Source organism: Monodelphis domestica, chromosome 5 (assembly GCF_027887165.1).
Source record: "Monodelphis domestica isolate mMonDom1 chromosome 5, mMonDom1.pri, whole genome shotgun sequence".
In the NCBI taxonomy this organism is placed as follows: domain Eukaryota; kingdom Metazoa; phylum Chordata; class Mammalia; order Didelphimorphia; family Didelphidae; genus Monodelphis; species Monodelphis domestica.
In genome coordinates, this window is record NC_077231.1 from 39924556 (window position 1) to 39951537 (window position 26982).

Here is a 26982-nt window from a genome sequence, read left to right on the forward strand (position 1 = left end):
CCCAATTTTGCCACATCCCCTCCAACACACTTTCCTTTGCTGTCATATTAGCCAATCTGCTAGGTGTGAGGGGGTACCTCAGAGTTGTTTTGATTTGCATCTCTCTGATTATAAGAGATTTATGATACTTTTTCATGTGCTTATTGATAGTTTTGATTTCTTTATCTGAAAATTGCCTATTCATTTACCTTGCCCATTTATCAATTGGGGAATGGCTTAATTTTTTTGTACAATTGATTTAACTCCTTATAAATTTGAGTGATTAGACCCTTGTCAAAGGTTTTTATTATAAAGATTTTTTTCCCAGTTTGTTGCCTCCCTTCTAATTTTGGTTGTATTGGGGGGTTTTTTGTACAAAAATAATTAATTTAATGTAATCAAAATTATTCATTTTACATTTTGTAATATTCTCTATCTCTTGCTTGGTCTTAAAGTCTTTCCCATTGATCTTACAGGTATCCTATTCTATGTTCATCTAATTTACTTATAGTTTCCTTCTTTATATTTGTCCTTCACCCATTCTGAATTTATCTTGTTATAGGGTATGAGGTATTGATCTAAAACTAGGTCCCTATCCTTGATCTTTTGTTCTTTCAAATGAATTTTGTTATAATTTTTTCTAATTCGGTAAGAAAGTTTCTTGGTAGCAAAACATACTTTTTAAGGGCTATTGTGGAGGCTATTTTGGTCATCAGTTTAGAAGGTCTCTTCTTAGTTGTTGAATTATCTTTGAATTTTGTACATTTTGAAGGCATATTGAATATGTTGAAATCTATTGTAGGGATTCTTGTTTGCTTGTGTCAGGGATGCTTTGGCTGTCAGTCTAGTGGAGCCAATGGACCCTTTCTCAGAAAAATGTTTTTAAATATTTAATATAAAATAGGGGATTACAAAAAAGCCTAATTAGATTGTAACATGGTTTTCTCATTTAAAAGATCAGTCACAGACACCAACTTAAGAACCCCTGCTCACTCAATTGCTATTGGCAGTTAGTTTCACTTAAGACTGAAATAGATGAGTTTCATTTTCTGTTTTCTTGTGATTCAATATTTATTTAGAGTAGGAACTTTTTTTTTTTAATCCTTGCCTTCCATCTTAGAATCAATATTGTGTATTGGCTCCAAAGCAGAAAAGCGGTAAGGGCTAGGCAGTGGGGGTTGTCATACAGATAGGAAGTGTCTGAGGTCAAATTTGAACCCAGGACCTCTCATCTCTAGGCCTGGCTCATTACACTGAGCCACCCAGCTGCCCCCTTAGAGTATGAACTCTTATCTTGTCATATAAATTGCCATCTTCACCAGGATCATAGGTTAATATAATATTTACTTAAAGCATTCCAGACTAAGCATACATGATTGAATTTGATTAACCACTGAATAGAAAAGAAACCCTGACTGATTAACTGTAGCTTTTTAAAAATACAAGTTGTAGTCCTATAGAAGTGGCCTAATATGAAAATTAAAACATTCTACAAGATGAAGACATAAATTAATAATAGTAGTAGTTATTTAACCTGGAAAAAAGAAGACTTGGTAGGGGAGCTATATGATGACTGTTTTCATACATTTGAATGAATGACTGTCATGTGGAAGAGATGAGATTTGTTTTAGTTAGCTTCTAAAGGCAGAACTAGGAAGTGCAAATTATGGCACAATTTGAGGAAGAATGTTGTTACCATTAAAGCTATTGCAAAAATAAATGGGTTTTCATGAAATGTATTGTAATTTATTGTGTGTAAATTACCTTCTAAGCTGTGATAGTTATGATAGAAACTAGAAGTGTTAATGTGACATTAGCAAAGAATCTTATAGTTTTTAAATGTAAGTGTATTTTGGCCTTTATGCCAAATAATTTATGAAGACATGATATTTGTGATTATTTTTACGTTCTGTGAAATATTTTTAATTAGATATTTTCTCTTTAGAAAACTGGTGATTTATTTGCTGTCAAAGTATTTAATAGCATAAGTTTCCTTCGTCCTGTGGATGTTCAGATGAGAGAATTTGAAGTCTTGAAAAAATTAAACCACAAGAATATTGTCAAACTGTTTGCTGTTGAGGAGGAGGTAAGTATTTGTTGTATTTTAATGAACTATATATCTTTTGTAAGTTCTGAATATTAGTAGACTTAGCTTAATATATTGTATAATTTTAATACTATTTCTAGAGTGCTTTACAGTTTACAGAGTGCTTTCAGTTTATCTTCACTGCAGTCTTTTGAGACAGGCATTAATTCCAATTGTTAGCCTGAGGGTCAAAGGGTAAATAAAATGACTGCCCAAGGTCACATAGCTTAAAGAGACTTCTGTCTCAGTGCTTTTCCACTAAGTACAGAGGAAAATTAGTTAAGTACAAGAAGAGGAATAAGCATGAGAACAATTTGAAGATGGAAAGAGAATAAGAGGAATAGGTAAAGGAAACTAACAAGGGGATAATTTAATGTTTTTTAAAATTATAAGCATTTATTATATATTATATTATATATATTATATAAGCATAAGAACAAAGTTTGAAGATGGGAAGAGAATAAGAGGAATAGGTAAAGGAAACTAACAAGGGGATAATTTAATGTTTTTTAAAATTATTATGAACTTCACCGACATCAACAAACACAACTATTTCCTTATACAAAGAACAGAAGAAAATATTGTATAAGAAAGCATTGTTCTTTTATATAAATGTTTTTTCAAAGTATATGTACTTTAAATATAAATATACTTTTTTTTTTTACTATTTTTAAAGCATATTTAACTTTTAAAATACATGTATATATGCAGTTCTCACTTTACTAAGTGAATCATTCCACAGAATATGGGGAAGGGAGACAAGAAGGGAGCAGCTAGTGGAGGAATGAATCAAGCACATTTTCAAGGACATGTAGAGACTAGAGAGAGAAGCAAGAGGAGGGACCTGTGGAGGCCAAGGCCAGCCACACTGGCTTGGCCAGAATTGAGAGGAAGAACATTGGTGAGGCAGTCGTGTTGGGACCTGACTCAGACATAGGACAGGATGAATGACACACAGAAGCCAAGGACAGACATTCATTCCCTCCTATAGATCCCCAGACCCACATTTGACCCTGCCATGTCTTGCTCTGATTGCCCAAGTTGGATCTGCTTCCCTGTGCAGTTTCTTACAGGGGAAGGCTCTGTCTACTGGTTCTGTTCTATGATCCCTTTTCAGTCCAATATTACTAGAGATTATAATTACTTGTAAACCCTCCTTGGTCATCCTTGTTTGGAATATCTGCTTGCTTTAGACTTCAGATTCATTTAAGAGAACTGACAATGGCTTTACTAGTGTAACCCCACTCTCACTAAGCTGTCCAAGCTCACTTACTTGTGACTCCAAGTCCTGAGATTTAGAGTTGTTAACCCTGGCTTGCACTAGTGTTCTAGGTCCCTTACCCTCACCTTTTCTGGCTGGTGCTTATGTTTGCATATTTGTATTGTACACATGAAGGTCCAAAATGGTAGAGGAGCTTAGCTTCTTTGTAATTGTAGCACCGAGAATTTTAACCAACAAATAAAAGCCATGGAATTAGATCAGTGGTATTCCTTTATTTGCACCAGACACCATGAACAAGAAGCTGACAATATTACAGTATAATCAGTATCATACAGTAAACCCATATCATTTGAACAGTAGTTTCACAATTTTCATAAATGATGGCCAGATAGTTTTAGTTGAAGCTTCAGGATATTACAACATATGATCAGCAGGGCTGATAAAATAACCCGAATTTTCCAAATATAGACATATTTTTTCCTTTTCACCTTCTTTTATAAGTTCAGTTCATAACCTAACAACATCCAGATTAAAGAGAAGCTGCTTTAAATAAGACTCAGTGCTCATCAGATAATAATTTAGTCAAATGTATTCCCAAATTACCTTATGTAGAAAATTATTCCTCCTATCACACATGGCTTTAATACAGCTAAACAAATTTAGATGGCGCTTTCTTCCTTAACATAAGCTTATGTAAGCTGAATTAAAAATTTTTTCATTCTAACTGGATACCATATTATTAATCTTATAACCATATTCAATAACAAGTTCAAATACCTGATAAAGTAACACATCTTTTGGAAACAATTATAATTCCATTGAAGTAAAATATACTTAACAAAAAAATAAGTTTTAAACAACTACCCTTAACTATAATTACTCTTAGTTCTCTACATGCATTATATGACTACTGGCAGTAACTTCCATTACAAAGAACACTAGATTTGGGTTCAAATCTTACCTCTGCCACCTGCTAGTTATATGATCTTAGGCAAATCACTGAAACTTTACGGACCTCAGTTACTCCATCTGTAAAATAAGAAGACTGGCTCACATGATCTCTAAGGTATTTTTTGGTTAAAAAAATCTCTGATTCTGTGGCATTGAAACTAAGTATTTTATGGCTATATCTTATATGCTTTTAGGAGCAACAAAAATTAAAAAGTTTTAAAAAACGAGAAAGTAAAATTCCTTTAAACATTTGTCATCAGTGTAGCAGTATGGCATAGGTTAGTCTCTGTTTAGACAGATGGGGACTATTCAGGTGATGCACTAGCCATTTAGTTTAAAGGTATGGTACCATGCCTGGAGCAGGAGGTATTTGTCAATAGGAGCAATTAAACTTAAAAGAATGTTTTGTTAAAAAGTGTTTTCATCATATAACTCAGTAAAAGAAAGTCTCTTCTTACAAATTATTATAATGTCCTGGGGTGTTAATAAAGTCTTGGTGTTTTGTGATCTTATACTGTGTTTCAGCCAATGGTTGCTTGTTTATTTTTCTCAGACAACCACAAGACATAAAGTACTTGTTATGGAATTTTGCCCATGTGGTAGTTTATACACTGTTTTAGAAGAACCATCTAATGCCTATGGACTTCCAGAATCGGAGTTTTTAATCGTTTTGAGAGATGTGGGTATGTTAAATGAGTTTTAAAAATTGAATCTTAATTCCTAGATGTTTTTATATCTCTCCCATTTACAGTCTCAGATTGCTTTTAGAGTAGTACTGGGCACAGAATTATATTTTATTCCTGATCCTTTTCACCTTCCCTTTTTTTTTTTTTGGTATTTGTATCCCTAGCAAAGTACCTGGGATATAATAGGTACTTAATAAATGTTTTTAGATAGGTTGATTTTAGGACAGGTAAAGGCCCAATAAAATAATTCTGGTACCCTTCTCTCTTCATATTCCTACATAATAGTCTCTCATAACTTATATGAAATTTTTGAACACATGAAATATGTAAGTCTGAGGTTAGACATTATAATTCTAGGAAGGAATTCATAGACAAGGCAGATTCTTATATATTTCCCTAGAATAATGCTGTACAAGGAAAATATTCTTTATTCTGCTCTGCTATATTTTTTGAATTTCACTTGGAGAAAATTGGTCAAGATTATACTTTAGGAAAGTACAAAATATTAATTTTTTTTAAATATACTCACCATTGTTCTGGCTTGAAATGCTGAGAAAACTTCGCTTTTAATGGGTTTTAATATTGAATTACATGCACACACATATACCTACACATATAGAGAATATACAGATTGCTACATAACCACCTTTGTTTTGTTTTGTATTTGGGCCCAAAGTAGGTGGAATGAATCATCTTCGAGAAAATGGAATAGTGCATCGTGACATCAAGCCTGGCAATATCATGCGTGTTATAGGAGAAGATGGACAGTCTGTTTACAAACTGACAGATTTTGGTGCTGCTAGAGAATTAGAAGATGACGAGCAATTTGTTTCTTTGTATGGCACAGAAGAATATTTGGTAAGCTATTAATCATAATCACTGTTAGCTAAAGAAATTACTCTAAAACATAATTTTATCAACCAGGAGAATAAATTCACAGAGGAATTATGGGAAAAGGAGATTCATTATCCATAAAGTGCCTTCTACCATGGTTATAATAAATGTGGGGAATGAGGAGTCCATCTTTAATGAATACATAATCATTTGAAAAATGAAAAAAGGTTTAGAAGAATTCTTTTGATTTTTAGCAACAGCAGCTCTTTTTAGCTATTTAGAGAGTTCTTGTTCTCACTTACCTTACTGTCTTAATGAAATAATCCATTTATGATAAAAGCTGTTTATACATTGGCACTCCCTAACTAAAACTTTTGCTCTGGAGAGTAATTCATTATGAAGTAAGTTAGTCTTGGACCTCATCCAAGGGAATTTACCAAGATGAATCATTTTTCAGATGATCCATCTCATAGATCCTGAAAACATTGTTAAACCAAGGTTCTGATTTATTTCAAACTTTTATTTGAATATGAGAAGATGTTTTTCACAGAATTAACAAAGCCACACTGAGAAGACCTGCCTAAGTCAGTGCTGAGTTTTCTAACTGAAAAACTCTAAATTTTTTCTTAATGAGTTTAGAAACTATTTTATTAAACTTGACCTCTGACTACTAATTCATGTTATGACTCAGGCTGTAAATTGGTTGTAAGCCATCACAATTTACTGTGGCTGAAAAATTCACCATTTTGTGCCTAAATTGGTGATGAAAGTCTCCAGATTTTAGTCTCCTGGTCATTGGCTCATGTAGGATGATCAGTTGAGGATTAGAAGGGACCTTCACAATCATCTAGTTCTACTTGTTCATTTTGCAACTGAAGAAATTTTAGGCCCAGAGAAGTTAAGCAGTTTACCTGGAGTTATACTAATTTAATAGTAAATGTCAGGCTAAATTTGAACTTGGAGCCTCTGACTCCAACACTAGGGCTTTTTCCATTATGTCACATTGCCTCTCACCATGGCCCTTGGATTTCCTGGAATCTCTCCTTGAGATTACCTAAGGGGCTGCTCCAAGATAGTGGAGAAGGTACATACTCGTCTGATCTCTACCAAATCACCCTCCAAAAAACTATTTAGATTGAATTATGAATCTGCATAACCCACAAAAAAATAAGGGGGGGGGGTAATTTTTCAGGCCAAAACAACTTAGAAGACTGGCTTGAAGAGATCTAATGCACCTGGGTAGAGGCAGAGTGCCTTGCACCAGGGCAGGCCCCACCACATCAGTACTTGGGTGCAGCTAAACGCACAGCAAAGGCTTCTGGAGCTCTCAGCCACAGATGATAAGGGGAATGGGACAACTTCTCAGAAGGAGATTACATGGGTCCCTTTGCTGTTCTGGGTGCAAGACTCTTGTCACATTGCCCATGCACATAATCAGATTGCAGTCTGCGAGCATGATATCAGGGTGAGGAGGAGCACTAGTAGACACCAGTGTTTGTAGCCATAGAGGAACAAGAGACCCTGGGCACAGATCCAAGGAGGGAAAGAGTGCTTGGGATTACAGATAGAGCACAGACCAGGGGAATATTAAACACACTTCTCTGTATAAGAACTGATAGCATATAGATCCCCATTGCCAGCTCTGAAGGCAGCTGCACAAAGAATTTGAAGCTTGGAACAGTGCTCCTTTCACCATAATTACACAGCCCAACTTTATCAGGTTTTTAAACTAATATTAAGAAAAAGGCTGGAAAATGAGCAAACAAAAAAAGAAACTCAATATAGAAAGTTATTTTGGTGACAGGAAAGACCAAAACACAAACTCAGAGAAGTGTAAAAATTAAATTAGTATCTAGTAATAAAAATATTATATTTTATGAGGTTTATTAAGGATTATCAGAAATCAAGGAACAAAGAATATACAAAATTAAAACCACGCGCCTATGACTGATTAACCAATTCAGAATCCCTGCACTTAACTTACCACTACGTGATTGCAATGAAAGAGAAGAGAGCGTGGTAGGCATTACTGCCAGTTAAATACCAATTGTGATCTCACCTCTGTAGAGACTCAGGTGTGACTATAGGGAATTCTGGGAAATACCAAGGACTCTTAGGGATTGGAGTCTAGTGTTCAAAATCTCCATTTTTACAGAAGACAACAAAGTCAATACCACTACATTCAAGGCCTCCAAGAAAAATACTAATTGCCCTCAAGCCCAAAAAGAATTATTGGAGGAACTCAAACAAAAGACTTTTAAAACCAAGTAAGAGAGGTAGAAGAAAAATTGGAGAAAGAAATGAGAGTGAAACAGGGAAATCATGAAAAAAGAGATACAGGTTGGTAAAGGAGGTACAAAAAATACTAAAGAAATTAATATATTAAAAAACAGAATAGGCTAATTGGCAAAAGAGGAACAAAAATCTAATGAAAAGAAGAGCTTCTTAAAAAACAGAGTTGGCCAAATGGAAAAAATATTTTAAAAATGCAATGAGGAGAAAAATTTCTTGAAAGATAACAATTGGCCTTATGCGGAAAAAAGGGGACAGATTCCATGAGGAAATATACTTTTTAAAAAGTAGAATTAAAAGCTCACTCAAGAAAATCAATGCTCAAGAATTGGTCTTAGGCGAGTGGAAGCCAATGAATGACTCCATGAGACATGAAACAAACCCAAAAAAATGAAAAAATAGAAGAAAATGTGAAATGTCTCATTGGAAAAACAACTGACAATGGAAAATAAATCCAAAAGAGATCATCTAAGAATTATGGGAGTGCCTGAAAGCCATGATAAAAAAAAAATAAACTAAGATCTTAGACATGGAGAAATCATCAAGGAAAACTGCCCTGATGTTCTAGAACTAGAGAATAAAATAGAAATTGAAAGAATTCTAAGATCAACTCCTAAAAGAGCTCCCTAAAAGGATAACTCATGAATTTTATGGACAAATTCCAAAACTCCTGCGTGAAAGAAAATATTGCAAGCAACCAAAAAGAAATTTCAGATATCATGGAGGCATAGTCAAGCTAACACAGGATTTAGCAGCTTCTACAATAAAGGATTTTGGAGGGCACTCCAAATATAACATTCCAGGGACCAAAGGAGCTAGACTTTAAACCAAGAATCACTTATCCAGCAATACAGCATAATCCTTTATGGAAAAAAAATGGGTGTTCAATGAGATAGAGGACTTTTAAACATTCCTGATGAAAAGACCTGAGCTTAATGGAAAATTCAACTCAAATACAAGCCTGAAGAGAAGTGCAAAAAGGTAAACAGGAAAGAGAATTTAAAAGACATTCAATAAAGTTAAACTATATATCCCTGCATAAGGAGGATAATTCTTGTAAATCCAAAGAACTTTGTCATTATTAGGGCTGTTAAAAGGAGTTTACATAGAGGGCAAAGGTGTAAGTTGAATATGATGGGATATTAAAAAATGTATAAAATTAAAGCATTAGAAAGGAATGCTTTGGGAGGAGAGGGAAGGGAAAAATAAAATGAGATACATTTTCACAAATAAAAGAGCCATGGAAGTACTTTTACAATACAAAGAAAGATGGGGGACCTGGAGAAAGGAGTACGTGAAACTTACTTTCATTGGAATTGGCTCAATAAGGGAAGAACACACACAATAAATTGTATATAGAAAGCTATCTTGCCCTACAGCAGTGACGGTGAACCTTTTAGAGGGGTGAATGGTGTCCTCAGGTAGTTGAAAGGGAGAGGGGAGCAGCCTGGCCTCATGTCCCTCTGACTTTCTAGTAATGAACTCTGATAAACTTCTGCTGGAGCGACAGTGGATGTGCTCACAGAGAGGGCTCTGAGTGGCCCCCTCTGGCACATGTGCCATAGGTTCACCACCATGGCCCTATAAGAAAGTAGGAGAGGAAAGGATAAGAGAGGAGGGGTGGGCCTGATAGGTGAAGCTTAGCAGCAGCTACATAATATTTTCTCATGGGTAAGCAACTAAAAGGGAAGCTGTAGACTTCAGAAAAAATGAGTGAAGAGGTTTAGAGATTAAGATAGAACATAAAGTGGGAAGGAAGACACAGAGATGAAGGGTCCAACAACATGGGATTCAGTCTGTCTTGCTTCTCCGATAGTAAAAAGAGAGCCACACGTGAATCCAGTTTTTATTGCAGAATCAAGGAATGGGGACTGGGAGGTAATTAATGAACATGTGACATGCTGGAGAATTTAACATGGCTCCGTTAACAACCACAAGATCAAAGATGTGGAGATTAAGGCAATGTAGAAGTCAGTATCCTGACCAGAGGTGCATTTGACCTTTTGAATGTGGGCTTGGGGAGTGGTCAGAATACCATAAGATTAGAGTTTCACTTTATTACAAGGATCAAGAAATCAATCATGTGAAATACAAGAATTCTATCCATAAGTCTGGTGCATGAACAGATTGCTCATAAGAGTCAGTTTTTGGGTACAGCTATAATATTTACATGATTTGTTCATGTCTGGATCCCAACAATAGAAAAGTGGACATATTGGGGGAGGGGTTAGAAATGAAACAAACATGAATAGGATAAAGTAATAAAAAATAGTAACCATAATGGAGCAATTTTTTTTGCAAGTTTCTTTAATAAAGGCTTCATTTCTCAAGTACATAGAGAAATGAGTTGAACATATAAAAATACAAATCATTCCCCATTTGGTCAATGGTCAAAGAATATGAACCATTCTCAAAGTAATTACAGCTCTCTCTAGTCTTGCCCTTCCCAAATATTCTAAATCACTATTAATTAGAGAAGTGCAGATTAAAACAACTCTGAGCCACCATCCCCACACCTATCAGATTGGCTGTTAAGACAGAAAAGGAAAATTATAAAACTTGAAGGGGATGTTGGAAAAATGAGACATGTATGCATTGTTGGGGGAGGTGTGAACTGATTCAGTCATTCAGAAGAGCAATTTGGATCTATGCCCAAAGGGCTATAAAACAGTACATACCCTTTGGCTCAACAATATCATTACTAGATTTGTATCCCAAAGAGATAAAAGGGGGGGGGGGCTATCTGTACAAAAATATTTAAGGCAGCTCCTTTTAGGGAGGCAAAGATTTGGAAAATGAGGGGATACCCATCAATTGGGGAATGGCTGAGTAAGAGTAATGGAATACCATTGTGCTGTAAGAAATGGTGAGCAGGAGGAGCTCAGAAAAACCTGGAAGGACTTAACATGCACTTAAGCAGAAGGAGAACATTGTGCATCTTGGTAGGAATACTTTATAATGAACAACTGTAAATAACAGCTATTCTCAGCAATATGATGATTCAAAACTGTCCCAAAGGACTCATGATCAAAAATGGCATCAGCTTCCAAAGAAAAAGAATCGATGGAGTCTGAATCCAGATAAAAGCAAACATTTTTCCATTTCTTAATTTTGGGAGTAGTTCCTTCCACAAAAAGACTAATATGGAAAAATGTTTTACATGATTGCATATATAAAATCTACATGAAACTGCTTACCACTCAAGAAAATGGGAAGGGTAAGACTTTGAGATTCAGTGTTCTTTGAAAAATGTTGGAACTTTTTACATGTAATTGGGGAAAATAAAATTTAACCAATTTTTTTTTTGAAGGAAAATTTACCCATTTTGGGGGACCTGGTTGAACTTACACTCTAGATCCAGGATCATTTACTTGCCACAGTGTGAAGCTGTCAGTAGAGGAAAAAATTTGCTGGATTATCAAAATTGAGAGTAAATAATAAGTAATTTAAAAATTGGTTGGTTTATATAATTTCCATGTGCCTCTAAATAATTTTTTAATTGCTCACATTGTTATGTCTGATAACTGTAGCTTGAAATATAAAGGACAGATTTCTTTTATATACATTTTATCAGTTAGCTGTCTAAATGCCCTTTCTGAGATTTGTTTAGTTCTTTTACCTTAACATGTCTCAGTGTGTCTGACCAAGTTTGACTTCACCTCAAAAAACTTCACTGATTCCTCTTGGTTTTAAAATAAAAGCCTCTCTAAAATCCTATCTATTTTTGCAATTTATTTTTAAAGCTCACCTTTACACTCCAAATTTGAGCAAAACTAGGTTATTCCCCAAACACTATTTCATCTCCTTTATCCATGTTTTCAATCAAGCCAGTCCCCATATTCAAAATGTGCTCTCCTGTCATCTCTTTCAATATCCTTATTTTCAACTGAGGTGTTGCTGTTCATAAAACCATCTTGAATCCCCCACATTGTTACAGTTGTTTCCCTCCTCAGATTGATTTGTAATTACCTACTTGCATTAGTGCTGTATTCCCAAATGGATTATACTCTTTGAGATCAGGGATTATTTTTATCTTAGTGTTCTCAGTGCCTTGAACATTCTGCATATTTAGTAAATGTTTATTGAATTAAATTGAATAATGATTTGATTCACTCTGTGTGATATGTCTATGATTTTAAACAGTAGTGTGTAGTATATGCCTGTAGTATATTTGTAGCAAAGAGCATATATATGAATACTTATAGATAACTTGGGAGTTTCCTTGATGATCTTTTGTACGAAAGAGCACACAGAACATTATTGTCTAAGGAATGTGTATTGCTCTATGTCTTATCTATATTTTCAAACTTTTCTCTCAGCATCCTGATATGTATGAACGAGCAGTCCTAAGGAAAGATCATCAGAAGAAATATGGGGCAACAGTTGATCTTTGGAGTATTGGAGTAACATTTTATCATGCTGCCACAGGGTCTCTACCCTTTCGCCCTTTTGAAGGACCTCGACGAAACAAAGAAGTAATGTAGGTCATTGTTTCATTTACAATTCTAAATATTAGGTTAGTAAATCATAAGTTTCTAAGCCATTTTTTGTCAAAGAATATCTGCATAAAATATATTTACATATAGTAAATTTTTTTGTTGTTGTTTTGTTTTGGTTGTCTCCAATCCTTTATGACTCCATTTGAGGTTTTCTTGGCAAAGAGACTGAAATGGTTTACATTTCTTTCTCTAGCTTATTCTATAGATAAGGAAGGTGAGGCCAACAGGATTAAATGACTGGCTTGGGATCACACAGCTAGTGCATTTCTGAGGCCAAATGTAAACTCATGAAGTGTAGTCTTGTTGAGAGAGAGAGAGAGAGAGAGAGAGAGAGAGAGAGAGAGAGAGAGGTGTACACACACAGGTGATTGATTTAATACGTATAATTTTTGTTTGCATTTATAATGCACATTCTATAGAATATGGGCATTATGCAAACCTGTTTTAGAGCTGATAATATATTTAAATATTTTTCTTTACAAATTTTAAATGGCAGGTGGTATTTCACTGGAATTGTTTTCCTACCTTTTTAGCAATTTTACTTTTTCCTCTTAGGTCCTTTGCACTACTATTAAATGTATACGGTTTTTGTAAATTTCTTTTCAGTACCGTTGCACCTTTCATATTAATTTTTTTGGATGGGAACAGGGAAGGAGTGTTGTTTATCCTTATTAGGGCCACTTTGCAGCATTAGAGCATGGTAACCATTTTGACAAAAATGTAATGCAAGGAACTGACCTGTTTTATGTTACCCAAAATGATATTTTGGCAGATATAACATTAAACATTTGATTCTCATCCTAAAGAGACTCTTTCAGACAGGTTGCAATTTACTAGTAAAGTATAACCTTATTTGGCAATATCATTTATATTGTTAGAAAAATCTTTTCTTTTTCTTTTTTTTTTTAATAAAAACCCTTACCTTCCATCTTGGAATCAATACTGTGTATGGGTTCCAAGGCAGAAGAGTGGTAAGGGCTAGGCAATGGGGGTTAAGCAACTTGGCCAGGGTCACACATCTGGGAACTGTCTGAGGCCAGATTTGAACCTAGAACCTCCCGTCTCTAGGCCTCTCAATCCACTGAGTTAACCCAGCTGCCCCCAGAAAAATATTATTTTAAGTGAAGAAATCTAAGTTATCTATAGCCATGTAAAAAATGCTCTAAATAGCTAAAAGTTAAAGAAATATCAAAGTAACTCAGAGGTTCTGTACCACAATTTCCCTTTAGCAAACATAAATGCTAGAGGGACTTTGGAAAAGCACCACACCTTGGCACCTTTAGTAGAGTTATGGCCCAGACATTTTAGAAAGTAATTTGTAACTGTACCCTGAAAGTTAACAAACTATGTATTGTATACCCTTTCATCCAGCAATACTATACTAAGCCTCATAGAGATAAAAAAAAGAGGAAATTGGTCCTATATGTACAAGAATATTTAAAGCAACTCTCTTTGGTGGCAAAACCTGGAATCTAAGGGAGAGTCCATTGGGTGGGCAGTGGCTGAGCAAATGATAGCTTAAATGTAATGAAATACAGATGTGAGTAAGAAAAGTTGGTTTCAGAGAAACCTGGAAAGACTTGGATGTAGAATGAAATAAGCAGAACCAGGAGAGCTTATACACTGATAAAACAGTACCATAAAAGCAAACAGTTCTGACCGATCTAATAGTGCTCATCAAAACCATGGCAAAACCTTGTTCTAAAGGAGACACATTGAAATGTGCTCCCTTCCTCCTGTTAGGCAAAGGCAGAATGAGAGAGACATGAGTTTGGACAAGGCCAGGGAGGGAATCTGTTCTGCTTGACTGTGCAAGTGTGTTACATAGCGGTTTTTTCTTCTTTTTATTTGAACAGCAGAAAAGGGAAAAAATTTAAAAAACATCATACTTAGTACAAGCCATACAGCAAAGGGGAATTAAAAAATTGTTTTTTCAGACAAAGACCAGGATTTTAAATCCACCTCTGACGCAGTGACTCTATAACCCTGGGCAAGTCACTGAGCTTTAAGTTCTCTGGGCAGTATTATAGTTGTAGAGAAGATGCCTTCCTGTTTTGGAAAAGAAAGTTTCTTTAACCTGAAATTCCCTCTGTCAAAGAAATCAAGGGCCAGTCCCTGTCCCTTTCCTATTTCCTACAGAACCAATACTTTGATTTCTCATTATGGCCCAATAATTACCCTATTTTTTCAAAGGCTTTTTATGCAAATGGAAAACAAGCACTGGCAAGTTCCACTAAGCTGAGAAATCTTTAAGTATGAGTGTGGTGACAGACTGTGCCTGCTATCCATAGGCCAGTCTAAGAATAGAATGTCTCTTTGCCAGAAAGCTGGGGGTTAGGTAAAGAGCTTTTGATCATGGGGACCTGGGAAAATGTAACAACCTTCAGTTCTTTGCAACCATTTTGTGCTTCCAGCATTTGAAGCACAGAGTGCTAAGAATTAGACAGATTTTAACCATCTACAAACACTAATAATATCACTTGTGGCACTGAGTGTCCTATCTGTTCCCAGTGAACAGCTAGGTGACTCACCTACTGAAATAATCCTATCAATACTGACATCATTGTAAATGAATTGAGGAGCTGTAACTACATATAAAAGATCCACTTCGTTGAGGCCCAGCAACAAGGTGATGACATCATATAACACTGGAACAACATGAGTCAGCATCTTCTGCAGAGGAGGAAATAGTAAAGTAGAAAAGAAATTCCATGAAAAATACAGCAAGACTCTCATAACTGAAATCAGGGTACCTTAAACTATGAAAGGCTTTTTAGATTACTGAGAAAGCATTCATGCTCATATAGCAGAAATGCTTTGAAAAAGAAAGTTGGAAGACACTGGAAGTGGTAAATGCTAACATGTACAGTGGAAATTGAATTGGACTCTCAGAGGACTCTAGGCTGCTTGCTTCCTGTGTGACCTTAGCCAAGTAATTTAATTTGTTTGGGCCCCGGTTCCTCATCTGTAAAAAGAGAAGTTTGGATGAGAGAGCTTCTAAGGTCCCTTCTATGTCTAAATCTAAAATTATCTGAACACAGAAAATGAAGTTGATGCGATTGGACAGTAAAGTACCATTTACCATAGAACTCACTATGCTTGCAGTGAGACCATGGAGGTCAAAATCAAAACTACATTAAAAGAAAGGATTAAGAGGAGAGCAAGACAGTGGCTCAGAGGAGGCAGTGTGGCTCCAGGAAAGAGTACAGTGCTGCCTGCTACAGGCTTCCTTCTCTCCTTCTAAGTGCTCTAGTGGAGTTAAGGTTTTCTTATAACATTAATCTTTGCACTTCACTCCTAGCCAACATGTTTTGACCCCTTTGTGATTTTTGTGCATAGTACTGAGTTCAGGGACATTAGTTAGAGATATGCATATGAAAAAGGCTTTTACATTATTGATTAATAGCCATGACATAAAGAACTATTTGTTTTTGCCTGCTTTTGCTATCTCAAAGGTATAAAATAATTACTGGAAAACCTTCTGGTGCAATATCTGGAGTACAAAAAGCAGAAAATGGGCCAATTGACTGGAGTGCAGACATGCCTATTTCTTGTAGCCTTTCTAGGTAAGTATATTGCACTTAACTAATCTCTTAGCATCATGACAATAGTTGGTTAACACCATAATTTTTCCAGCTCTTAAATCTACAAATATTCTCTAATCCATAGTATTCCCTTTAAAGATGTTGCTACTCACCTGCTATTCATAGGACATTTACTTTGAATTGTTCTTTTTTCTATTTGTAATAGATTTGCAGTTATTCTTCACATGATTACTTAGTCTTATAACTACTAGCATACACTTGTGAAATGACTAGTCAGGATTTGAAGTTCTGACTTTGAAATAATAAGGAAATTAGTTCAGGATGCTGGTCTTAGTAGAACCATGCTTCACCTGACTGAAGTGACTGGCCACAGATAATATTACTCAATTCAAATTCAACAACTATTTAACTATTATTATATTATATTATTATATTATATTATTATACTATTAAGTATCCAGGTGACTGTAGCTCTCCAAAGCCAGCTCAAGAGCTCAGCTTTTTGTGATCCTTCTCTCCCTTAGTGTTTTCTATTTCCTGGCAGGTACCAGTCCCCCCCCCCCCCCCCCCAAAAAAAAAACAACAACAACAAAAGAAAAAACCTGCCAAATTACTTTGTATTTCCTTATCCGTGTGCATGTTTTTTCCCCACTAGGGGAGAGACTGTTTGAGGAACTTTTATCTTTTTATCCTTGGCTTCTGAGGCAGCATGGAATAGACGAGATGGAGAGCTAGTCTCAAAGTCAGAAAAGCATGGGGTGTAAAGATAATTTTAGTGTTTTGACTTGAAATCTAGATTTAAATGGTCACCAAATAAAATTCCCAAGTCAGTCTGGAAATTATGGAGATTTTATTTAATATAGAGAGAAGGGATTAAGGGGTGGGGGAAGAGGGGGAGGGGGAGGCAGAGGGAGTCAATCTTATCACTCACCACTAGACCATCTCCAAGCTGAGTTCCAGTCCTCTACTGAACTCAATCTCCTGAACTGAGTTCAGAGACCTCCACACCGAACTACCTTGCTTCCACTGACTTTTTACCCCTTACTTTTAAAGAAATTTTCTCTTATGTCACCAGCCCCCTCCTCCCCCCCAATTTTCAAGTCTACCAATCAAAGTAGACACTTTTTTCCAGGACTGCCCATTCTTAGTTCTCACCACTCTTTAGTTCTCACCTTCTCTGGTTAGATTATATCTTCTAAGTACTTCACACTTCTTTGTTAAACTTTGCCTTTTGTGAGTTACTTGACCTTTTGTGACTAATTTAAACTTTACAGGTACTTAACACCTTTTTGTATTAGATCTAAAAATAGACCTAGCTTAAGCTTCTAGCTTCACTATAAGGTATGAGTTAAGTACCTTCATTGCTCAATCAAGAGTTTACAACTTTTATCTTCCCCTGAAGTATGTCTGATTAGGGTGGAGTAATTTTAAAAGTTCCCAATACATTCCTGATTCTTGTTAGACCAAGTATCTCCATTGTTATAATAATGGAATAGCTAAATCAAATCTTCTAAAGTACAGTCTGAGTAGTTTTTAAGATTCATAGGGGTCAAAGGTCATCTGTGCCAACTATTGATCATGTGACCCCAGGAAAGTAATTTAAGCTTTCAATGCCCAGACAACTCCCTAAGACAGTTCAGTTTCAGAAAGAGCCAGTCTGTGGTGGTAGAAAAATTCCTCTATAGGAGAATCCTACACCTGTGAAATCCAAGGTCCAATAAGAATGGGGAGCCCCTAGTGCCTGCCATAATCAGCCACACGCTAAATGTACATTAGGGTTGGGGATTCAGAGAAAGGATGGTGACATTGCTTTTTATTTTGTGAAACATTTGTCCAAAACCCTATACAAAGTCTCCTGAAGGTTGAGATATGATAAAGCATTTTTTGTTTCTAGAACTTTTCTAATAGTTCCCATTCTAGTAATTGTTGGATCATTAAGCTGCCACATCTAGAGAAATTATTTTGTCAGATAAAAATCATATTAAACAAAACACTAAGTTGAAGGAAACTATTAAAATAATAGAGAATTACATTAGTCCTCCTTAGTTACTAGAGCCAGGATAGCATTTTGATCACTTGGAATTTATGGTTTAATGTCCTTCTCCAAAACATTGAGATTACAGAACATTGTAGGCTATCTTTAGCTCTCCTTTCTCAGATGATCTTCCAACTAGGATTTCCCTTTTGTTGTTTAAAGTTGTTCATTGAAAATCTCAGACTTTTTTTTTTTAAGGGCATAGAAACAGAAAATGTTGAGCTGGAATTAGTCCAGAAAGAGTGGGCATCTCTATGCCCACTACCTGGTGAAATCATTAAGTTGTGTAGAAAGGAGTTTACATTTTGTAAACTCCTTTCTACAGTTGGAATAGGAGTCTGAAGAATTAGGGTCAAGAACTAAGTAGCATTGGGCAGAAGTTGGACTGGCACCCCTGAGCCCAAACTCATTCCTTTCCAATAAAGGCAGCATAGAACAGTAGAAAATGCAGGCACCCTGGAGCTAGATGACCTGGCTTCTTCCACTGCCCTGTGTCTACTTCTGTGGCCTTGGGTAAATTCTCCCACCCACCCCACCCCCATGATTTTCCTTACTCCTGAATCTGACAAGCAGTTCCACTGGGTTATATATGTGTCATTGATCAAAACCTATTTCCCTGTTATTCATATCTGTAGTAGCATGATCCTTTAACATCAAAACCCCAATCATATCCTTATCACATTATGGGATCAGTCATATATTTTTCTGGATGTGGATAGTGTTCTTTCTCATAAGTCCCTCAGAATTGTCCTTGATCATTGCATTGTTGCTAGTAGAGAAGTCCTTTACATTCGATTGTACCAGAGTGTATCAGTCTCTGAGTACAATGTTCTCCTGGTTCTGCTCCTCTCACTCTGCATCACTTCCTGGAGGTTGTTCCAGTTCCCATGGAATTCCTCCACTTTATTATTCCTTTGAGCACAACGTATTCCATCACCAACAGATACCACAATTTGTTCAGCCATTCCCCAATGGGTAAATTTCTTAACCTTACCTGCCCTTCACTTTCCTCTTGTATAAATGATAAGGATTGAACTAGATGCTTCCCAAATCCATACCAGTGAACTAAGAGCAGCTGGAAGCCTTACTTGGTGTAGTTTTCTGAACCTCTTTCCCCATCTGTAAAATGGAAGGGAATCATTGTCCTCTCTCACAAGCTTTTTATGGTACCAAAGGATGTATAGAAAAATAATTCTCTCCCTATCAAGTAGTATAAAAATCTAAGTTATAATATCTAGCTCCCTTTTATAATTATAACAAATGTCAGCCACCCTCTTCTAGAACAACTCAAAGAACTTGTATTCCAGTTAATGAAATTTACTAATTGAAAACTAGCAACCAAAAAGTTAATTTTTTCAGCTACCCACTTTACTCCAGACCAAGGACTCCTAACTTTTTGAGAGACAAACACCTTTGGTACTCTGCTAATGCCTATAGATACCTTCTCAGAATAATGTTTTAAAATTCCTAACTTGTGACATTATAAAGGAAACTAGGATTTTTATAACATAGATGGTTTTTTAAAAGACTACAACTCTCAGGTTAAGAATTATGAGCTCTAACCAATATCTCTCTCTCTCTTTCTCTCTTACTCTCTCACTCACACTCACATACATAGTGGGGGGTGGGGGCATTTCATTTGTTTTGATAATAATTCTGTTATATTTTATATGGGAACCATTCATTTTTAGGGCTATAGATAGAATTTGAATACCTTAAAATAAGAACATGCTGTTTAATAATTAGAGCATTGAAACTTGCTTTTTAATATAGATGGCTGACTACCAATTTGCTATATATATATTATACATATATATACACACACCAATATACTATATATGCTATGAAGCATATATAGTAAATTTCTATAGGGCAAAAGACCTTATCTAAATTAATCTATAAATAGCACTGGGTATTTAATAAGTGTTCTGTGATAAAAATTGGAATATCTCAGCTACAAAGAGCATGCAGAATGCAGAGTCTTAATACTGGGGTCTTCTTCAAATGGACTGTGCATATATATTCCAAAAATGTAATAGGCCACAAAAGTTTGACTTTGTCTACCTTCTCATACAGATTGTTCCATGGCTACTCACTAAACTACATCCTTGACTATGAAAATGTTTAAAATTATTACTGGGCCTGAGTAAAGCACATTCTTTGTTCAAAGGTTATTAAATAGCTTTGAGTGCTAAATCCCAAGGTAACTTTATTTTCATGAGGGATTATCAGTAGCTTCACTTGAAAAAGGAAGAAATTTAACATTTTAAATGATCTTTTCTTTTTGGTATATGTAAAACACTAATGATTTTGAGAGCATTGAAATCAACATTTTATCTTAGGTTTGAAGCTTTATCTTATAAGTATATTATATTATTATTATTGCCAAAAATGAAACACTGAACTTATAAATAAATGTTATTCCAGAGGTCTACAAGTACTGCTTACCCCTGTTCTGGCAAATATTCTTGAAGCTGACCAGGAAAAATGCTGGGGTTTTGACCAGTTTTTTGCTGAAACTAGTGATATACTTCACCGAATGATAGTGCATGTTTTTTCATTACAACAAATGACAGCTCACAAGATTTATATTCATAGTTGTAATACGTAAGTACTTATTTTTGCATTATTATATTGGGAAGATAATTTTGATGCTTCTACTCATTTTAATCAGTGTTTCCTCAGTTTATAGTGATTTCAAGGGGATCGATGATTCTGTTAGATTGAATAGAGTTAAGATTGATGGGTGTACTGTTAGATTAAAAATTATGTATGTTGGAACTAAATAACCTCCAATGTATTAGTGATATTATATGTTTGTGATGTCATCGTAGATTATAAGATAAAATCATGTTGTCTGTTACATTACCTTAACCCTGGAGTTTGTTATTATAGCAGCAACATTTCTTATCCCAGTGAATCATTGCTGCCCATTCCCTAAGTGACCTTTATTTTAAAACCACAACTTCCTTAACACTACAGTCTTATGACCTATGGAAGACCCCTGAAATGATGCTGACTGAGCCTCTGGGGTAGTGGGTAGAAAGCCTCAGTTGAGATGGCCTTTGGTTGACTTGGAACTAGTGACTTTAAAGTCTGTTGACAAAAGTGGTTATGATTGATGTACATGTCCCTTAGCTATTATCAAGATTTTTCATATAATGTGAGTATTCATATAACAAAATTGTCTGCTAAATGAATGAAACTTGATGACTGTATCTGTGATTATTTTTTTTTGCTTAATAGAATTTGTTCAGTTTATATCAGAGTGTCATTGGTATAGGTTTATCAGAATATGAAAATAGCCCTGTTATGTAAAGCCAGAGGTTATAGTGAATATAGTAAAATATCACTAGTGAGAATTTTATCACTGTATTATTATCTTTGTGGATTTTTCCCCACAGTGCAACTGTGTTCCATGATTTAGTTTACAAACAGACCAAAATTGTTTCTTCAAATCAAGAATTGATCTATGAAGGGCGGCGATTAGTGTTTGAATCTGGAAGATTGGCACAGAATTTCCCCAAAACTACTGAAGAAAATCCTATCATTGTAGTAAGCCGAGAGCCTATGAGCACTGTAGGATTAATGTATGAAAAAAGTATGATGATTTCTTATTTTATATGGGGCAAGGGGTCTGATTTTTTAAATTATTGTATGGGTCTTAGAAGAGTTAATAATGATAGAAAGGTAGGACTTTGTGTAAATAATTCATTTATGTAAATTATTGGAGAGTTTCCATGATAAAAACTAAAATGTTGAGCTAAAATTTTTCTACATCATATAGTTGATTTAAAGTGTCTCCTAGAACATAATGTAATTTGTAAATGCAGTTCTCATCATAATAAACTTTTTTAACCCTTACTTTCCATCTTGGAATCAATACTGTGTATTGGTTCCAAGGCAGAAGAGTGACAATGGGGGTTTAGTGACTTGCACACAGAGTGTCTTGAGACCAGATTTGAACCCTGGACTTCCTGTGTCTAGGCATCCACTGAGCCACCTAGCTGCCTCCATTAAATTTTTTTCATGAAAAGTAGGGCAAAATATTTTACCCATCATCTTTTATACAGAGCTTTTTTTTAAAGCAGAGAACTAGCCACTGAATGTATCCAATAAATTAATTTTTTCACTGTAGCATCCTCTTATAAAAGCATTGAAGCACTTGAAAACATTATCTCACTTGTAAATGGTAGAGTTGAGCCTATTATTTAGAGAGATTAATAAAATTGTAAAGTAATTTTGGAAAAAGTAAATTTGAGAATTAATTGATGAGAATGGGATCTTTGAATGGGCAACCTACCACAATGTAAGTGATTTTGTTTTTTCCTGAGGAAATTCACTTGAGTGTAGTTAACATCAATTACATTATAAGTTGTTCTGAACTAGGCAGAGGAAAATACATTTTAGAAGTTATGTTTACTACTACTTTTTTCGTGTCTGAACATTGTTTTTTTTTTCCTGTTTTAGTTTCACTCCCTAAAGTACATCCACGTTATGATTTGGATGGTGATGCTAGTATGGCTAAGGTTAGTACTTAATTAGAATTTTTTTTATTCTTTTTTTTTTAAATCCTTACCTTCTGTCTTGGAATCAATGCTGTGTATTGGTTCCAAGGCAGATGAGTGGTAAGGGCTAGGCAATGGGGGTCAAATGACTTGCCCAGGGTCACACATCTGGGAAGTGTCTGAGGCTAAATTTGAACCCAGAACCTCCCATCTCTAGGCCTGGCTCTCAATCCACTGAGCTACCCAGCTGCCCCCAGAATTTTTTTTATTCTTAAGGATTTTGAATTAAATTCAAAAATAATCTGTTGACATGTGAAATAACATTGTATGACCTTTGTCCCTGTGTTTACCCAATCCAGAGTGTAATTCTTTAAAGATATATTTACCTACCTGAGGTACAGTTCTACAAAAAAGAATGTACTAAAAAGAGGAGTTCATTTTGAAAATATAGACCTCTCCAAAAATAGAGGCATTTTTCTACTCAGTCACAGAAGTTAATAGCAAAAGAGACCAAAATCCAAAGCCTGGGAAAAGAGGAATAAATTGAATGGACTCCTGATACAAGGGAAATTCTTCTTGGCTAGCCTTTGACTTTCCTCTTTTGTGCAGTGCTTAATATATTTGCCAGTACCATGTCCTATATTTTATTATGAACTTCTCAGTTTAGAACATTCATTTTAAATACTCTTCAGTCAGGTCAAGACATTTAATTCGTGTTGAAGATGAGGAAAGCTTGGACTTTCTTTTGATGTGTGTCAGATTTAATTCTCTTAATAATTAATGTGTGCTTAAAAACTTATTTTTTAGTATCCTAGTTTTTAAGTTTTTTGTGCATTTAGTCAACTCAATACATCAATAACACTAATAACAAGCTTGAAGATTTTTGCATGTTTATAGTTTATTACAATAAGCCCAGTTATCACTAACTTTTTTTTTTATTAGACAATAACAGGTGTGGTCTGTTATGCCTGTAGAATTGCCAGTTCTTTGCTGCTTTATCAGGAATTGATGAGAAAAGGAATACGATGGTTAATGTAAGTAATACATTAAATTTTGAGAATGATCATTTATCAGGAAAGACTATCTTGTCAGATAATGTCATAAGAAAAAATAGATTAAATTGGCATGGCTTTATTGTTCCTTTTTATCAGATGGAGCACATACTAGAGAAGGATTTTGTTTGATAATTCAGTTTCTATTCAGTGCTGCCTTTTGATATGATTTTAATTCCTCAAATTACTTTAATTAAATTAATTCCTCAAAATACTTTCCCTGAACTTTACACTTAACTGTTCCATTTTTAGCAAGTCAAGATATGCTAAGCAAGTAATTTAGACAAATAGCTTAATTGGTTTAATTTTTTTTAACCCTTTCCTTCTGTCTTAGAATTAACATTAAATTAGTTCTAAGACAGAAGAGCTAGAAGGGCTATAGATAGTTGGGGTTTTGTGATTTGCCAGGAGTCACACTGCTAGGAAGTATCTGAGGTCAGATTTGAACTTGGACCTCCTGACTTCAGGCCTGGATCTCTTTCCACTCATCTACCTACCTGCCCTGATTAAGTTAATTTCTTAAGAACATATCCCCAATGGGTATGATTTTTCATTCAACAAGCATTTAAGTGCCTCCTATTAATCTGCCACCAGCAGCCTTTATTAGAAGGCAGGCTAATCCTCCAGCATGACAATCTCAGAAGGTTAGACTTGCAGTATTAAAAAAAAAAGTATCCTTTTTATTAAGTTACTGTCCTTCCAATCTTATGTTAGGACTTAAAAAAAGTTTTGTTAATATAGTACATAAGATATTTAGTAGACCTCCCAGGATCTGTTCATGCTCTTCAAGTCTGTAAATGGTACAAATCTGAGAATGGATAGTTTATGATGGCTAAAAATCTTCCATCTAGAGAGTCTCTAAACTCTTTTAAATGATTCAGTGGCAAGAATATTCCTTCCAAAGATGAAGGAAATATATAATTAAAAGGAAGAATCACAAGCAGCGGGTGGAACTTGTAAAAGGGTAATAATTTAGACTTGATCTGAGGAAAAACTTTTAAGGATTAGAACCGTGGAAAAGTGGAATGGGTTTCCTAGGGAGTTGGAGGGTTCTGCCTCTTTGGCTGTCATCAGATAGGTGATTGTAAGAATTCCTTTCATGCATGGGGTGGGGACACTGGTGTTCCTTTCAAACTCTCAGATTCTTTGATCAGTCTGGAGAGAAAGATAAAGCAGTTGGCAAGGAAGTCTGTTAAGAAACTCTTGAAGTAGCCCAGGCCAGTGGTGATTGGGACTTGGACCAGGATGATGGCAATAGGAAGGATAGAAGTGAAAAACATTATTGAACTATCTCTATAAAGTGACAGCTGGTTGGATTTGAACGGTGAAGGGGAAGAGGAAAAGGACAAAAATAAAACCAAAGTTTCACAATAGAGGACTATGTGGTTGTACCACCAACAGATAATGAAGCCAGAAAGGTTTAGATTTGGGGGGAAACATAAAAGGCTCAGTGTTGAAGACTTTGAATTTGAAGAGCCAATGAGGCAGTTACATGGGAGCCTTTTATAGGTATTCAAGAGGTAAGGCCCTGAATTCAGAAGAAATTGGGTCTGGAGGGAAAGAGGAGAACCATCTGCACAGAAGTGATTTGTTGGAGTTCTGAGAGTCGATGAGCTCCCCCAAAGGCCTTTAGAATTGTCAGGTCATGGTCTTTTGGCCTTTGAGAATATATTCAGAGTTGTGGGAACAAAAACTTGAATTACAAGAGGTAAAGAGAGAGTGGGTGGTGAGGAAGTGAAGAAATTGAGAGTTATCTGCACTAAGATTTTTTTTTTTAAACCCTACCTTCTGTCTTAGAATCAATGCTGTGTATTGGTTCCAAGGCAGAAGAGTGGTAAGGGCTAATCTGCACTAAGATTTTAATAACTAATTTAGAAAAAGAAAACATTTTGTGAAAGGTTTTATATTCATTTGGATAGTACTGTTGAAATAAACTTTTAGTTTCACTTGTTACCTGTTCCACTCAAGTGCATTTTCTAGTGACCCCTAAAATTGTTCTTCCTTTTCTTTATCAGCTTAATGAGTCATAGGAGAATGAACATTTTACAATCTTTTTACATTATGGAACAGAAGAAAACTCATGTTACATATTATTTTTTTAGGGAGAATTAATGGCTTAATTATAAAAGGAATGTGTATCACAATGTCAGGTGTTTCCAGTGGAGAAAAATAAACTATAGTAGCATATATTGAATGCAAAGCAGATTCATTAGTGAACTTTGCCTTCATAGAATTTTATAAGATTTCCATTAATCAGCCAGTTAGTAAATATGTCATAATTAAGTGCTGTAATAGTGCTTAGAAGTAATTTTTTTCCAGTAATATCCTCAGAATCTGAATCAGATTTCATATATGTGAGGAATGTTGTTATAAAGTATGCCTGCTGTGTGTCATATGATCTGTAAGAATGGTACGTCTTAACAGCTGTTGTTACTATAAGGGGTAGAAAAGAGAAAATCCAATAACTCTTTAGGTAGGCTAATGTGGTTAGTATTATTTTACAGTGAACTGATTAAAGAAGATTATAATGAAACCATACACAAAAAGACAGAAGTTGTGATTGCTCTGGATTTCTGTATTAGGAACATTGAAAAAACTGTGAAAGTGTAAGTAAGATCACTTCCTTGCTTCTAGTCTTTAAAATATTAGATTTAGTCGCATTTCTTAGGTATCTTTGTTGTACTATTATGTTGATTTTATCATTTAATGTTCCTAAAATTTCATTTTAATTACCTTTTAAAAAGAACTTATTTTATTGGTAGTATTTAGGATAAAGTTCCTATTAGTCTAGTGGCTATAATATGAAAATAAAATATAGGAAGAATTAAATACTAAGGCATTAGTTGTTCTTGTTTTCATTCTTTATTTTTAAGAAGAAAAAAAAATTGAAAACAAAGACATCTAATTTTTATCTAATAAGCTGTGAGCCCTCTCCTGAAAATAAAATCTTAAAATCTCTACTCACCCTAAAAATCTTATTTTAATACCTTTTTTTAGAGAAAGGGGATAATCTTGATTTTTCACTTATTGTTCATCTCAACCCTATCTGAGACTACCATGATTGCTTATTCTTCTTCATAGTCTTAAGTTAATATGTATGGCAGAGGTAAGAATAAAAATAAAAAAAAATTTAAAAACAGCGGTTTATCTTTTACTTTCATTGATATTTCTTGAAATTAGCTATCTGAACAAATATGTAGCCTCAAACTGTCTTCTTATTAATTTAATATGCCCACTTTACTCTCTTGACTGACAAGGTTACATTAGAGTAATGTGAAATTTTCTTTCTTTTA

The 26982-nt window shown here is 35.0% G+C and overlaps 1 protein-coding gene across 5 annotated transcripts in view; it reads left to right on the forward strand.

The window, feature by feature from the left end:
- The window catches only part of TBK1 (TANK binding kinase 1), a 72892-nt gene that overhangs the window by 9430 nt on the left and 36480 nt on the right, over positions 1–26982 (forward strand). For 4 of the 5 annotated variants that reach the window (XR_008912566.1, XM_056800701.1, XM_056800703.1 and 1 more), the window contains 10 exons: positions 1925–2065; positions 4792–4921; positions 5601–5782; positions 12370–12530; positions 16005–16115; positions 20557–20736; positions 21534–21730; positions 22600–22658; positions 23580–23671; positions 26194–26295. Coding sequence is in view for 4 of the 5 variants with exons in the window: in XM_056800701.1 (XP_056656679.1) it covers positions 1925–2065; positions 4792–4921; positions 5601–5782; positions 12370–12530; positions 16005–16115; positions 20557–20736; positions 21534–21730; positions 22600–22658; positions 23580–23671; positions 26194–26295 (1355 nt within the window). In the remaining variant the exon portion in view is untranslated. Of the gene's footprint in view, positions 1–1924; positions 2066–4791; positions 4922–5600; positions 5783–12369; positions 12531–16004; positions 16116–20556; positions 20737–21533; positions 21731–22599; positions 22659–23579; positions 23672–26193; positions 26296–26982 lie in introns of those variants that run through there. The other variant, XM_056800704.1, reaches the window with a different exon arrangement.